Genomic DNA, 13,554 nt, shown 5'->3' on the forward strand with positions numbered 1-13,554 from the left:
CTGTGATGCCAGAATGGTCAACAAGCAGTTCTGTTCACGTCATTCTTTTGCTTTAAAACCTTTCAGTGCCTTCCCCTGGCTTTCAGGATTAAATTAAAATCCTTTTATGTAACATAAAAACTTTACGATTTTTTCCAGTATTTATTTATTCCTCACCCACCGCCACAACTCTAGTATACTTGGGCACAGAAAGCCCATCCATTGACCATATTAGCCAGGTTGAATTACTTGTGACAGGAGTTCATTCCTGGGTAAGTTTCCTATACCTGTAATGCCATGCATACATCTACCCCACTACCACACCCTTTTCTCAGCCTCTGTGACTCCATTCAGTACACAAGTTCAGTACTCTGCATTTCCATAGGAATTAGATAAATTTCTTGAAAGAGGTTGTCTTTTCCCGGTATCCTTAGCCTTTATTAGCATAGTCTCTGTTACTATAGCAAGCACTCACTGTTTGATGGAGTCAGTTTAATATCTTACGTTTCTTAAGAGATTTGAGCCATTATATTTTTTCCCTCTACAGAATTAAGAAATCTGACTTCAGGGGCACCTGGGTGGCTCAGTCAGTTAGGCATCTGACTCTTGATATCAGCTCAGGTCTTGATCTCAGGGTTGTGAGTTCAGGCCCCACGTTGAGCTCTGCACTGGGCATGATGCTTATGTTAAAAAAAAAAAAAAAATCTGACTTCACAAAGCAGACAGAGGTCTGCTTTAATCATAGAATCATTACTCATTAATCATAGAATGATTAATTGGTCTATAAGTAATTGTATTTACTTGTCTGAAGGTCATGGTGCCACTTAGTATTTATTTACTGGTTAGCTGCTTCACATAAAATAGTACTAATTATTCTTTTGGCGTGCATATTTTGAGTGCTTACTGTTAGTTGTTACGTTTAAGTGCTTAGATGAAAAAATTGGGGCTTTGTCATCCAAAAGTACGCAGCCTAATGGAGAGAGAGATATGCAGACATTTGGTTATAGCTCTGTGGTGGAGGCTGGAATAATGAAATAAAGTGGAAGCTATATGGATAAGCCTAAGGGTAGAGAGACTTTCATTTTTAGATTTGTTTGTAATTTAAAACTTAACAGGAGATGGATAACTCTCCTACTTAGTAATTTTGAATAATTATATGCACATTATATGCACTTTCACAAATGCATCTCAGTAATATTCATAATAACTTACTAAAGAAAATACAAATACTGGTATTTGTATTAAATAAGTTAAATAAATAAAACCTGAGATTTGAATGAAGTTTGTCTTATTGGCATTTTTCTAAGAACATATATGCTAAATGCTTAATATGTAAGTTTCTTTAGTGATTAACTGAGAAGAAAATTACTGCCCAAATTAACTGTACGTTGTTGGTAACTTGTGGATAAATACTTACTACCACTATATTGACAGAATACATGATTTGTAGTTGTGTCCGAAGTGAGCATTGTATTAAATTATGTGTGTCATCAAATGGATTGTTTGAAAACTGCTTTTCTTTTTCATCAGAGTATCTAGAAACAAATCTGAAAAGAAACGTAGAGATCAATTTAATGTTCTCATTAAAGAACTGGGATCCATGCTTCCTGGTAATGCTAGGAAGATGGACAAATCTACTGTTCTGCAGAAGAGCATTGATTTTTTACGAAAACATAAAGGTAACATTTTAACTTTATAAGATGGATTTTTTTTTTTTAATAACAGACTCTCTCTTAAAGCATAATGTGGTAGAAATCTTGACAGTGATTCTTAAAATTGGATGCTTCCATACCTTTTTTTTAAGAGAAAGAAATCAATTGCCTTTTTAAAGGTTTCCTGGTATGTTCTTTATTTCATTCAACAAACATTTATTTAGTGCCTACTATACGCTAGATTCTTGGGGTGAAGAGTAGCAGTCCTGGCCCTCAATTAAATTTAAGCCAAGGAAGACAAACATGTGAATAACTAATTTACAACTAATTTATTTATTCCTCACCTGTAGATATTTAAAATGTGAGTAGTGTTCACAAACCATAAACATGTTGTGAGAACACAGGAAAAAAATGTCAGGAAGGGCTTAAAAATAGCTGATTTTTCAACTGAGTCTTCCTTTTAGGTTAAGTAAAGAGAACCACATTTCACCCGGAGGGAATAGGAAGTATTGTGTGCAAAAGCAGGGAGAGTTCAGTGTAATTGGAGCATAGTTGAGTTGGAAAATTATGGGTATATTTGAAAGAAAGGCAGGAGCCACATCATTTGGGCCTTATATGCCATTTTAAAAGATTTTAGGGGCGCCTGGGTGGCTCAGTCGGTTCAGCGTCCGACTTTAGCTCAGGTCATGATCTCACGGTTTGTGAGTTTGAGCCCCGTGTTAGGCTCTGTGCTGACAGCTCCGAGCCTGCAGCCTACTTTGGATTCTGTCTTTCCTTCTCTCTGCCCCTCCCCAACTGTCTCTCTCTGTCTCTCTCTCTCTCTCAAAAATAAATGTAAAAAAAATTTTTTTTTAAAGAAGATTTCAGTATATGTCTAGTAATTAAACACTGTTTATAAAATAAAGTGATTATTTGTTAATTGAAGAAAATCACTTTGACTATAAATGAGTCATGAAAAGAAAAAGTTAAAGAATATTAAGTATTTTGGTAACAGAGATAATAGATGAAAAACTTGGAACATTTCCTTTTCTAGCTGCAAGTGAAACCACAAAACTTCTCAAAAGGAGAATTTGTAACTAGTACCTTTATTCATTCCTCCCGGGCTCACTGAGCATGCATTACCAAGCTGATTTTTACGCTCCATCACTCTCTGAAATTATTTTTGGTAATTTCACAAATGCCATAAGCCCCACCCATTCTGCTACCAATCAGATAATAGCAGTAGCTTTTTCTTATACCTAATGCACTGGAAGTTTTAATCCATCCTCCACTGATTTTCTTTTTTCTTGGTCTGTGTTATACTGCACTTCTTCATTCATCCCCACTTTCTAACTGAAACTTTATTTTTTTGCCCTCTAAATGTCTTGTCTTTTGTGCTTTGGCTTTCTCTTCACTCTTTCCCTTGGTTATCTCATTCCATAGCTTCAAGTATTGTCTCCCTATTAAACTACCATATCTGTATTTTTAGATGCAAACTTTTCAGTCTTTTGTATCCAGATAACTTCTGGATCTTTCTTTTGCATGTCCTCAACCTCAGTGCATCTAAAACTGAACTCATTTTCATTTTCTCAAGTCACCTCTTTCTCTCAACTTCCCTTTTTACATTTTTATACCACCATCATTTCAGGCCCCAGGACTCAAGCCTGAAAAGACTTTTGAATTTTTTCCATCTTCCTTAGTACTACATCACAGTTGCCAAATTCTGTTGATCCTTCTGTAAATGTGTCATAATTGCTTGTCTTCACTTTTATTATTACATTTTACCTCTGCAGTTAGTATTCTCACTAACCTTAGTGTCTCTTGTTAGCACACTTAGTCCCCTCAGACATTGCAGCTCAATAAATGATTGCTGAATGAAATGAAATAATATGCATACATTTGCCCCTGATAATTGAAGATTAATACTGGCATTAAGTAGATCAGTTTTTTTTTCAAAATTGGGTATATCATTCTCAGAAAAGTAAAAGGGAATTCTTAGATACTTATTATTAATACTCTAAAATAAGCCTGTGTTTAACTAAAGTTGATGGGATTTGCTTGTGGATTTAAATCTTTTTTCTGAATGTATACAATTGGTGTGAATGTGAAAAACATGACTATATTCCACAGAATTAGTAGCTAGACTTTTTAGTTACTCTTCATATTAGTAGTACAGGCATTTCCAGTATGCCAAAAGTTGGGTGACAGTTTAATATGCTTGATTTATATATCTGATAACACAAAATCAAAACAGCCTGGTCCCTACTTTTCACAGCAAAGTAGAATATGTTTTTGTGGAGTAATATCTATGACATAGATTTTTGTTTTGGTTGTTTTAAGATGTCTGCATTAAAAAATGGAAAAGTATTTATTACCTAAATGGTTGAGATTTCATCATTAAGGAATAGCTTTCTCATATCTAAATCTATTAGAAAAATGTTGCAAAATAAACTCTAATAATTTTGTTAAAATGTGTGCCCAAGCCAGGGGTCTCCAAATTTTGACCAGTTTAAAAACATGCAAGAGGACACTAAGCAAAATCACTCTGGGATTATTACTTGGGAGTTTTTGCCCCAAATCTTAATTTAGTCTCCTTGATTATTAAGAATAGAGCACCTCAAATTGGGAGGAATCTTGCTGCTTGGCAGTAGGCAAGCCTGTGGTCATTTCAGTAAAAGCAGAATGATGGACTGACCTCCTTGGCTCCTTTCCTCCAGGCTTATGTCCTTACGACTGCTCTAGGTTCCATCATTTAAATGTCAAGAGAAGGATGAGTAAAAAGAATTTGTTCTGATGCTTGATACTAATCTGCTTCTTCTGATTCCTATTTGGTCATTATGTCAAGGAGGAAGCAGTCTCAGGCCTTCCACAATACAGGTTGTCAGAGCTCCTCCCAGAGAAAAACCAGAGATTGGTATTCCCAGGAGACCTAATCCAAGGCGATAGTTTGCCACATTAGCCCATGCAGTTCATCACTGGGCCTTCTAATACCTACCTAGACCAATACATGTTATTGCCCATGGTTCTCATTTTAAATAGGAGAGAAGGCAGGTTGTTGGACTTTAGTACCACCCTTTAGCCCTACCCGGTGTTTGGAGTATGCCACTAATGTATCAAATAATCTTTACAGAAATCACTGCACAGTCAGATGCCAGTGAAATTCGACAGGACTGGAAACCTACATTCCTTAGTAATGAAGAATTTACACAATTAATGTTAGAGGTATGTCTAGATTTACTTTTTGAAAAGTTTTATTTTCCTCAGAAAAGATATAGAGATGATGAATTTTAGTATATTTTAACAATATTAATTTAATATTGAGAAGTCTTTAATTCATTGTAAATCAATAAATTATATCTTCAATTAAAATTAATTGATGTAAGTATAAGTAAATAGTAGTATGTGGTAAGGTAATGTTAAATTTTCATATTTTTAATAATACATGAGTTTTGAGAGGCTTGATAAAAGTCAGAAACCTATAGCTATCAAGTTCTTTACCTGAGACCACACTAACAATATTCATATGAAGAAAATGTAGATTATTCATCATACGTTAAATACTATGCCCTCATAAAGGGGCACCTGGCTGGCTCAGTCAGCATGTGACTCTTGATCTCAGGGTCATGAGTTTGAGCCCACGTTGGGTGTAGAGATTACTTAAAAATACAATCTTTAAATATTATGAAATGTAAACTACTGTTTAATTTTTTTAAACAAATTAAAATTCACCTAAATACAATGTAAGATGATAAATGATTTTGAAAATATTAAAACATTGGAATATACATTGAAAGGCAACTCTTCTTAATTCAAGTAGAAACTTTTAAAAGGAAGTAAGTAAATGTTCTTCTGTAACAAAATTATTTTTGAAAATAATTCAGAACATATTTGCTTATAATTAAACCCTCTAATACCTCATACAATTATTTCTAAAATCCACAGATGTTTTGAGTCACTCATATCTATCAGTTTTACTTCTCTACTTTTTTAATTGTTTCCTGTGTAGAATAATATAGGTATCATCTTTGCATGCAAAGTACACAGAGTTCAATATCAAATTTCCATGTAAACTTTAATAGGAAACAGAGGTGGTATACTTTGGTAGTAACATTTAAAGACAAGAAAAATAAATACATAACAAAGTAGACATAGAAAGAACCAAGGAAAGCAGTTGAGGTAGGTATGTGGAAGTTGTTAAATAATTTACATCTTTTATCCTGTTTGTTTGGATGTATTATTTCAGACCTGAAGCATTTATCTGTGTCATGTATGTGTATGTAATGACTATATTGCAACTGTCTCTGTATATTGACTGAAGTCTGAGGCAACATAAAGTATTTTGCAAATCAATGAGTTATTTTTCGGTTCATACTTAAGATGGAACAGTTAATTGCTGGATTAATTAAGTATATATTCAGCAGAAATGTTACCATATGAAGATTTATTGGACTATAAGTATATTTATGTATAATCGTAGCTGTCCTTAAAATCTGAAAAATAATGAGCACTTTTCACATATTAACTCTATGAACCTCAAAATAATCTTATGAAGTAGCATCTGTTTATGCCTTTCTTACTTCCGGATGAGGAAATCAAGGAACAAAGGGATTATGAAATTTACTCAAAGTAACACAATTAGTAAGTAGCCCCATTAGGATTCACTGCAGCCTCTCATCTCCCTGGCCTCAACCTCTCTGCACACTGCCACTCATGAACTTCTTTCATTGAAAGCTAGCCAAAGAACAGTCCTTTTATCTTAAAAACCACCAGTTAGCTCTTTGAATTACCGGACACTTACGTTATAGACCAAATAATAGTTTCTAATTTTAAGGGTTTTACCCCCCCCAAAAGGTAAGTGTTCTTCTGCAACAAAACTATTACATTACTTTTAAGTTTGTAAAAGAGTAGTCTGTAATAGCCTTCTGATCATCCACTCATTACTAAACTCATTGATAATGTCCAAAATTATCTTGCTTAGGTAAAAGTAATATGTTTATGAAAGAGTACACACAAGCTGATGTCTAAATACATAAAGGATTTAACTCATTTAATTACTCCTTAATTTTTATTTTATGATTATATTGTCAGTGCAGTGGTTTAATAAGATCTTCTGTGTTAATCATAAACACTTACTCTGCTTCATTGGTATGAAAATTTCCTTACAAATTCATAAATTGGTGTAATATCTTCAGTCATTTCTTAATACTTAATGAAGATAAATTCACTAATAGGCCAAACAGAACAGCATTGTCTCCAAATTTTCTTTACACTGCACAGATTCTTTTTTTTATTATCATTTGCCAAGACACATGTAGTACCTATGATGTAGATAACTATAGAAAGGAAGAAAGAAACAAGAGTGCTGATACTTAAAAAAAAAAAAAAAAAAAAAATTGATGGACACGAGCTGCTTCCATATCTTGGCTGTTGTAAATAATGCTGCTATAAACATCGGGAAACAAGTCTCTCTTTGAATTAATGTTTTTGTATTCTTTGGGTAAATACTCAGTAGTGTGATTACTGGATCCTGGGGTAGTTCTATTTTTACCTTTTTGAGGAACCTCTGTACTGTTCTCCAGAGTGTCTGCGCTAGTTTTCAATCCCACCAACAGCGCAAGAGCGTTCTTTCTCCACATCCTCGCCAACACTGGTTGTTTCTTGTGTTGTTGATTTTAGTCATTCTAACAGATGTGAGGTGATACCTCATTGTAATTTTGATTTGCATTTCCCTGATGATAAGTGATGATGAGCATCTTTTCATGTGTCTGTTGGCCATCTGTATGTCTTTGGAGGAATGTCTGTTCATGTCTTCTGCCCCTTTTTAAATTGGATTCTTTGGGTTTTGGGTGTTAAGTTCTCTAAGTTCTTTATAGATTTTGGATACTAACCCTTCATCAGATATGTCATTTGTAAATACCTTCTCCCATTCCATAGGTTGCCTTTTCGTTTGGTTGATTGTTTCCTTCATTGTGCAGAAGCTTTTTATTGATGTAGTCCCAATAGTTTATTTTTGCTTTTGTTTCCCGTGCTTCAGGAGACCTATCTAGAAAAAGTTGCTACAGCGGATGGCAGAGAAGTTATTACCTGTGCTGTCGTCTAGGATTTTTATAGTTTGAAGACTCACATTTAGGTCTTTAATCCAGTTTGAAATAATTTTTGTGTATGGTATAAGAAAGTGGTCCAGTTATATTCTTTGGCTCTCCAGTTTTCCCAACAGCATTTGTTTGTTTTTTTTTTTTTTCCCCCAGTGGATATTCTTTTCTGCTTTGTTGAAGATTGACCATATATATAATTGTGGGTTTATTTCTGAGTTTTCTGTTCTGTTGATCTGTGTGTCTGTTTTTGTGCCATTACCAGACTGTTTTGATTACGACAGCTTTGTAGTAGAATTTGAAGTCTGGAATTGTGATGCCTTCAGCTTTGCTTTCTTTTTCAAGATTACTCTGGCTATTCAGGGTCTGTTGTGGTTCCATACAGGTTTTAGGATTGTTTCTTCTAGTTCTGTAAAAACACACTGTTGGTATTTTGATACGGATTGCATTAAATGTCTAGATTGTTTTGGGTAGTATCGACATTTTAACAATATTTGTTCTCCCAACCCATCAGCATAGAATGTTTTTCCATTTTTTGGTGTCATCTTTAATTTCTTTCATCAGTGTTTTATAGTGTTGAGAGTATAGGTCTTTCACCTCTTTGGTTATTAGGTTTATTCCTAAGTATCTTATTATTTTTTGTGCAATTGTAAGTGGGATGGTTTTCTTAATTTCTCTTTCTGCTCCTTTATTATTGATATATAGAAATGCAACAGATTTCTGGAGATTGATTTTGTATCCTGTGACTTGACTTGACTTAATCAGTTCTAGCAGTTTTTTGGTGGAATCGAGTTTTCTATATATAATGTCATATCACATGAAAATAGTGACAGCTCTACACCTTCCTTACAGATTTGGATGCCTTATTTCTTTTTGTTGTCTGATTTCTGTGGCTAGGAATTCTAGTATGGTGTTGAATAAAAGGAGTGAGAATGGATACCCTTGTGTGGTTCCTGATGTTAGGGGAAAAACTCTTTTTCCCTGTTAAGGAAGATATTAGCTGTGGGTTTTTCATATATGGCCTTTATTATGTTGAGGTATGCTCCCTTGAAAACCACTTTGTTGAGGGTTTTTATCGTGAATGGATGTTGTACTTTGTCAAATGCTTTTTCTGCATTTACTGAAATGATCATATGGTTTTTATCCTTTCTCTTATTGGTATGATGTATCATATTGGTTGATTTGCAAATATTGACCCACTCTTGCAATCTAGGAATAGACACACTTGATCATGGTGAATGATTCTTTTAATGTTTTGTTGGATTCAGTTTGCTAATAATTTATTCAGGATTTTTGCATCTGTGTTCATCAGAGATATGGCCTATAATTCTTTTTTTTTGTAGTGTCTTTATCTGGTTTTGGTATCAGGGTAATACTGGCCTCATAGAATGAATTTGGAAGTTTTCCTTACTCTTCTTTTTTTTTTTTTTTTCAACGTTTTTTATTCATTTTTGGGACAGAGAGAGACAGAGCATGAACGGGGGAGGGGCAGAGAGAGAGGGAGACACAGAATCGGAAACAGGCTCCAGGCTCCAAACCATCAGCCCAGAGCCTGACGCGGGGCTTGAACTCACGGACCGCGAGATTGTGACCTGGCTGCAGTCAGACGCTTAACCGACTGTGCCACCTAGGCGCCCCATTACTCTTCTATTTTTTGGAGTAGTTTGAGAAGAATAGGTATTAACTCTTCTTTAAATGTTTGGTAGAATTTGTCAATGAAGCCATCTGGTCATGAACTTTTGTTTGTTGGGAGTGTTCTGATTACTGATTCCATTTCTTTGCTGGTAATTGGTCTGTTCAATTTTTTTATTTTCCTGTTTCAGTTTTGGTAGGCCATATTTTTTCTAGGAATTTATCCATTTTTTCTATGTTGTCCAATTTCTTGGCATATAGTTTTTTAATAATCTATTGCAATTGCATTTCTGTGGTGTTTGTTATTAATTCTCCTCTGTCATTTGTCATTTATTTATTTGGGTCCTTTCTCTTTTTTCTTGATAAGTCTGGTTAAGTGTCTTCTCAGTTGTAATGATTTTTTTTCAAAGAACCAGCTCTGGTTTCATTGATCTGTTTTTTTGTTTGGTTTTGTTTTAGTTTATATATCATTTATTTCTGCTCTAATCTTTATAATTTCCTTCCTTCTGCTGGCTTTAGGTTTTGTTTGATGTTCTTTTTCTAGCTTCTTTAGGTGTTAAGTTTAGGTTGTTTATCTGAGATTTTTCTGGCTTCTTGAAGTAAGCCTGTATTGCTATAAACTTCCCTCTTAGAACTGCTTTTACTGCATCCTGAAGGATTTCATTTCATTTCATTTTCATTTGTTTTCATGTCCTTTTTATTCCCTTTATTTCCTCATTGATCCATTTAGTAGCATGTTATTTAACTTCCATGCATTTGTGGTCTTTCCAGATTTTTCTTGTGATTGACTTCTAGTTTCATAGAGTTGTGGTCAGAAAAGATACATGGTATGTATGACTTCAGTCTTTTTGAATTTGTTGAGGCATGTTTTGGGTTAATATGTGATCTGTTCTGGAGAATGTTCCATTTGCACTTAAAAAGAATGTGTATTCTGTTTTAGGGTGGAATGTTCTGAATATGTCTATTAAATCTGGTCCAATGTTCATTCAAAGCTATGGTTTCCTTGTTGATATTCTGTGATGTAAGTGGGTTGTTAAAGTTCCCTACTATTAATGTATTATTATTGATTAGTCCCTTTATGTTTATTATTAACTGTTTTATGTATTTGGAGGCATAAATATTTTCAATTGTTATATCTTGTTGGATTGTCCCCTTTTTTATTGTATAGTGTCCTTCTTTGCTTCTTGTTATAGGCTTTGTTTTAAAGTCTATTTTGTCCCATATAAGTATTGCTACTCTGGCTTTCTTTCCTTCCCTCCCCCCCTTTCCCTCCTTCCTCTCCTTCCTCTCCTTCCTCTCCTTCCTCTCCTTCCTCTCCTTCCTCTCCTTCCTCTCCTTCCTCTCCTTCCTCTTCTCTCTCTCTTTTTCTTTATCTCTCTAAATTTTTATTTAAATTCTAGCTAGTTAACATATGGTGCAGTATTAGTTTCAGGTGTAGAATTTAGTGACTCATCACTTACATATAACACCCAGTGCTCATCACAAGTGCCCTCCTTAATACCCATCATGGGTTTAATCCATACCGCCTGCCCACCTCTCCTCCAGCAACCCTCAGTTTGTTCTCTTTAGTTAAGAGTCTGTTTCTTGGTATGCCTCTCTTTTCACTCTGGCTTTCCTTTGACATCCATTTACATGATAAATATTTCTCCCATAACCTCACTTTCAGTCTGCAGATGTCTTTAGGTCTAAAATGAGTCTCTTACAAGCAACATATAGATGGGTATTTTTTTTTTATAATCCATCCTGTCACCGTGTCTTTTAATTGGAGCATTTAGTCCATTTACATTCAAAGTAATTCTTGATAGATACGTATTTATTACTATTTTATTACCTGTTTTGTGGTCATTTCTGAAGATTTTCTCTGATCCTTTCTTGTCTTTCTCTCTTTTATGGTTTGCTGGTTCTCTTTAGTGATACATTGGATGTATTTCTCCTCATTTTTTCCATATTAGTGATTTTTGATCTGTGGTTATCATTAAGTTTATGTTTAACATCTTCTGCATTTAGCAGTCTATATTAAGTTGATGGTTGTTTAGGTTTGAACTCACTCGTTACACCTCTCTTCCCCATGTTTTAGGTATATGGTATCATATTTTACATCCTTTTATTTTGCAAGTTCCTTGACTGATGTTTTATAGAAATACTCACTTTTACTGCTTTTGTGTTTCCTGTTCACACTCTTTTCCCCTGAGAGATTTCCCTTTAATGTTTCTTTCAGAGCTCATTTAGTGATCATGAACTCCTTTAGTTTTGGTTTGTCTGAAAGACTCTATTTTTGTTGTTGTTTGGGAAACTCTTTATCTCTCTGTTCTGAATGATAGCCTTTCTGTTCTGAATGATAGCCTTGCTGAATAAAGTATTCTTGGTTGCCGATTTTTCCCATTCAGTACTTTGAATTTATCATGCCACACCCTTCTGGTTTGGAAAGTTTCTGTTGAAGAATCCCCTGCTAGCTTTGTGGGATTTCCCTTGTATGTAACTATTCTTTTGTCTTGTTGCTTTTAAATTGTTTTCTTTATTACTGTATTTTGCTATTTTAATTACATTATGTCTTGACGTAGATCTATTTTTGTTGATTTTTGTCAGGGGTTCTCTATGCCTTTCTTTCTCCAAATTAAGGAAGCTTTCAGCTATTATTTCTTTAAATAAAGTTTCTTCTCCCTTTTCTCCCTCCTTTTCTTCTGGGTGTCTATAATATGAATGCTACTGTGTTTGATGGAGTTACTGAGTTACCTAAGTCTGTTCTTGTTTTGTGCAATTCTTTTTTTCTGTCTTTTGTTCAGCTTGATAACTTTCCATTACTCTGTCTTCTAGGTCATTAATTCATAACTCTGCTTCTTCCATCCTGCTGTTCTTTCTGATAAGTGTATTTCTCGTTTCTTTTATTAAGCTCTTTATTTCTGCTATGCTATTCTTTATCTCTGTGTTGAGGGTCTCACTAATGTCTTCCACTCTTTTGTCAAGTCCAGTGAGTATATTTATGATCATTACTTTAAAATGTCTATCAGGCATGTTACTTCTGTTTTACTTAGATCTCTGGCTGTGGCTTTGTCCTGTTCTTTCATTTGGGACAAATTCCTCTGTCTTCTCATTTTGTCTAAGTCTCTCTGCCTGTTTCTCTGTGTTAGGAAAGTCAGCAACATCTCCTGTTTTTGAGGGTAATGGCTTTTTGAATTTTTTTTTTTCAACGTTTATTTATTTTTGGGACAGAGAGAGACAGAGCATGAACGGGGGAGGGGCAGAGAGAGAGGGAGACACAGAATCAGAAACAGGCTCCAGGCTCTGAGCCATCAGCCCAGAGCCTGACGCGGGGCTCGAACTCACTGACCGCGAGATCGTGACCTGGCTGAAGTCAGACGCTTAACCGACTGCGCCACCCAGGCGCCCCATGGGGGTAATGGCTTTTTGAAGAAGATGTTTTGTAGTGCCCTGCCGGGTAGTTTGCCCTCTTCTCCAGGGCCTAGCACTTCAGGGAGAACCTCCAGTGTGTGCTGCATGTGCCCTGCTGTTGTGTCCTGGCTGCTTTATTCTTCAGGTCAGTCATCTACAGAGGCTCTCTTTGCCTATTTTAGGCAGTGTTTGGTTCCTGGCCTGAATGTGGCATGTTTTAATAGGTGTGGTCTGGTCAGTTTATGAAATGAGACCTATCACCACCTCCACTGGAACTGAGGCCCTGCCAGACTCCTGAGTGGGGAGATATGGTGTGGGCAGGGGTTTGGTTTTCTGGGGGAGGAGACACACCATCCTGGGACTGAGACAAGTGTGACTGGAAAGGACAGTTCTTCTCTGGACCACAGGGGTATGGAGCTAGGTATAAATAATTTAGGTAACACGTGTTGGCTGCACTGGTTCCCACTGGTGGCTGTGTGCTTAGGCTGAGGGGTGGGGGAGGGAAATGGTGCTTACCAGTTCCTTTGTTCCTGGTAGGGACTTTCTGTGAATGCTGCCTCTCTGGGATACACTCTGAAGTGAGCAAATCACCTCTCCATTGTGTGCCCAGGTGCTCTTCAGATCGCTGTTTCTATACTGTATGTCCATGGGTTGTTTGTCCTGCCTTCTCCACCACTGCCTCCGGTCTCTCCCCAAGCCAAGCCTGCTGATCTTTAGAACTCCAGTCTTTAAGCCTGCTGGTTGCGCCTCACAAGATTTGACCCCTCTTGCTTTCCAAGCCAATTGGTACGGGGATTTGTTTTCCTCATGTGCTCCGCTGTGTGCTAGTG

At 35.8% G+C, this 13,554-nt stretch overlaps 1 protein-coding gene across 7 annotated transcripts in view; it reads left to right on the forward strand.

Moving 5' to 3' along the window:
• The window catches only part of CLOCK (clock circadian regulator), a 130,048-nt gene that overhangs the window by 62,382 nt on the left and 54,112 nt on the right, over positions 1-13,554 (forward strand). For 6 of the 7 annotated variants that reach the window (XM_045056358.1, XM_006931114.5, XM_019829486.3 and 3 more), the window contains 2 exons: positions 1,510-1,658; positions 4,741-4,832. In XM_045056358.1, the coding sequence (XP_044912293.1) occupies positions 1,580-1,658; positions 4,741-4,832 (171 nt within the window). In that variant the 5' untranslated portion in view covers positions 1,510-1,579. Of the gene's footprint in view, positions 1-1,509; positions 1,659-4,740; positions 4,833-13,554 lie in introns of those variants that run through there. The other variant, XM_019829487.3, reaches the window with a different exon arrangement.

The sequence above is a fragment of the Felis catus genome, chromosome B1, assembly GCF_018350175.1.
Source record: "Felis catus isolate Fca126 chromosome B1, F.catus_Fca126_mat1.0, whole genome shotgun sequence".
Classification (NCBI taxonomy): domain Eukaryota; kingdom Metazoa; phylum Chordata; class Mammalia; order Carnivora; family Felidae; genus Felis; species Felis catus.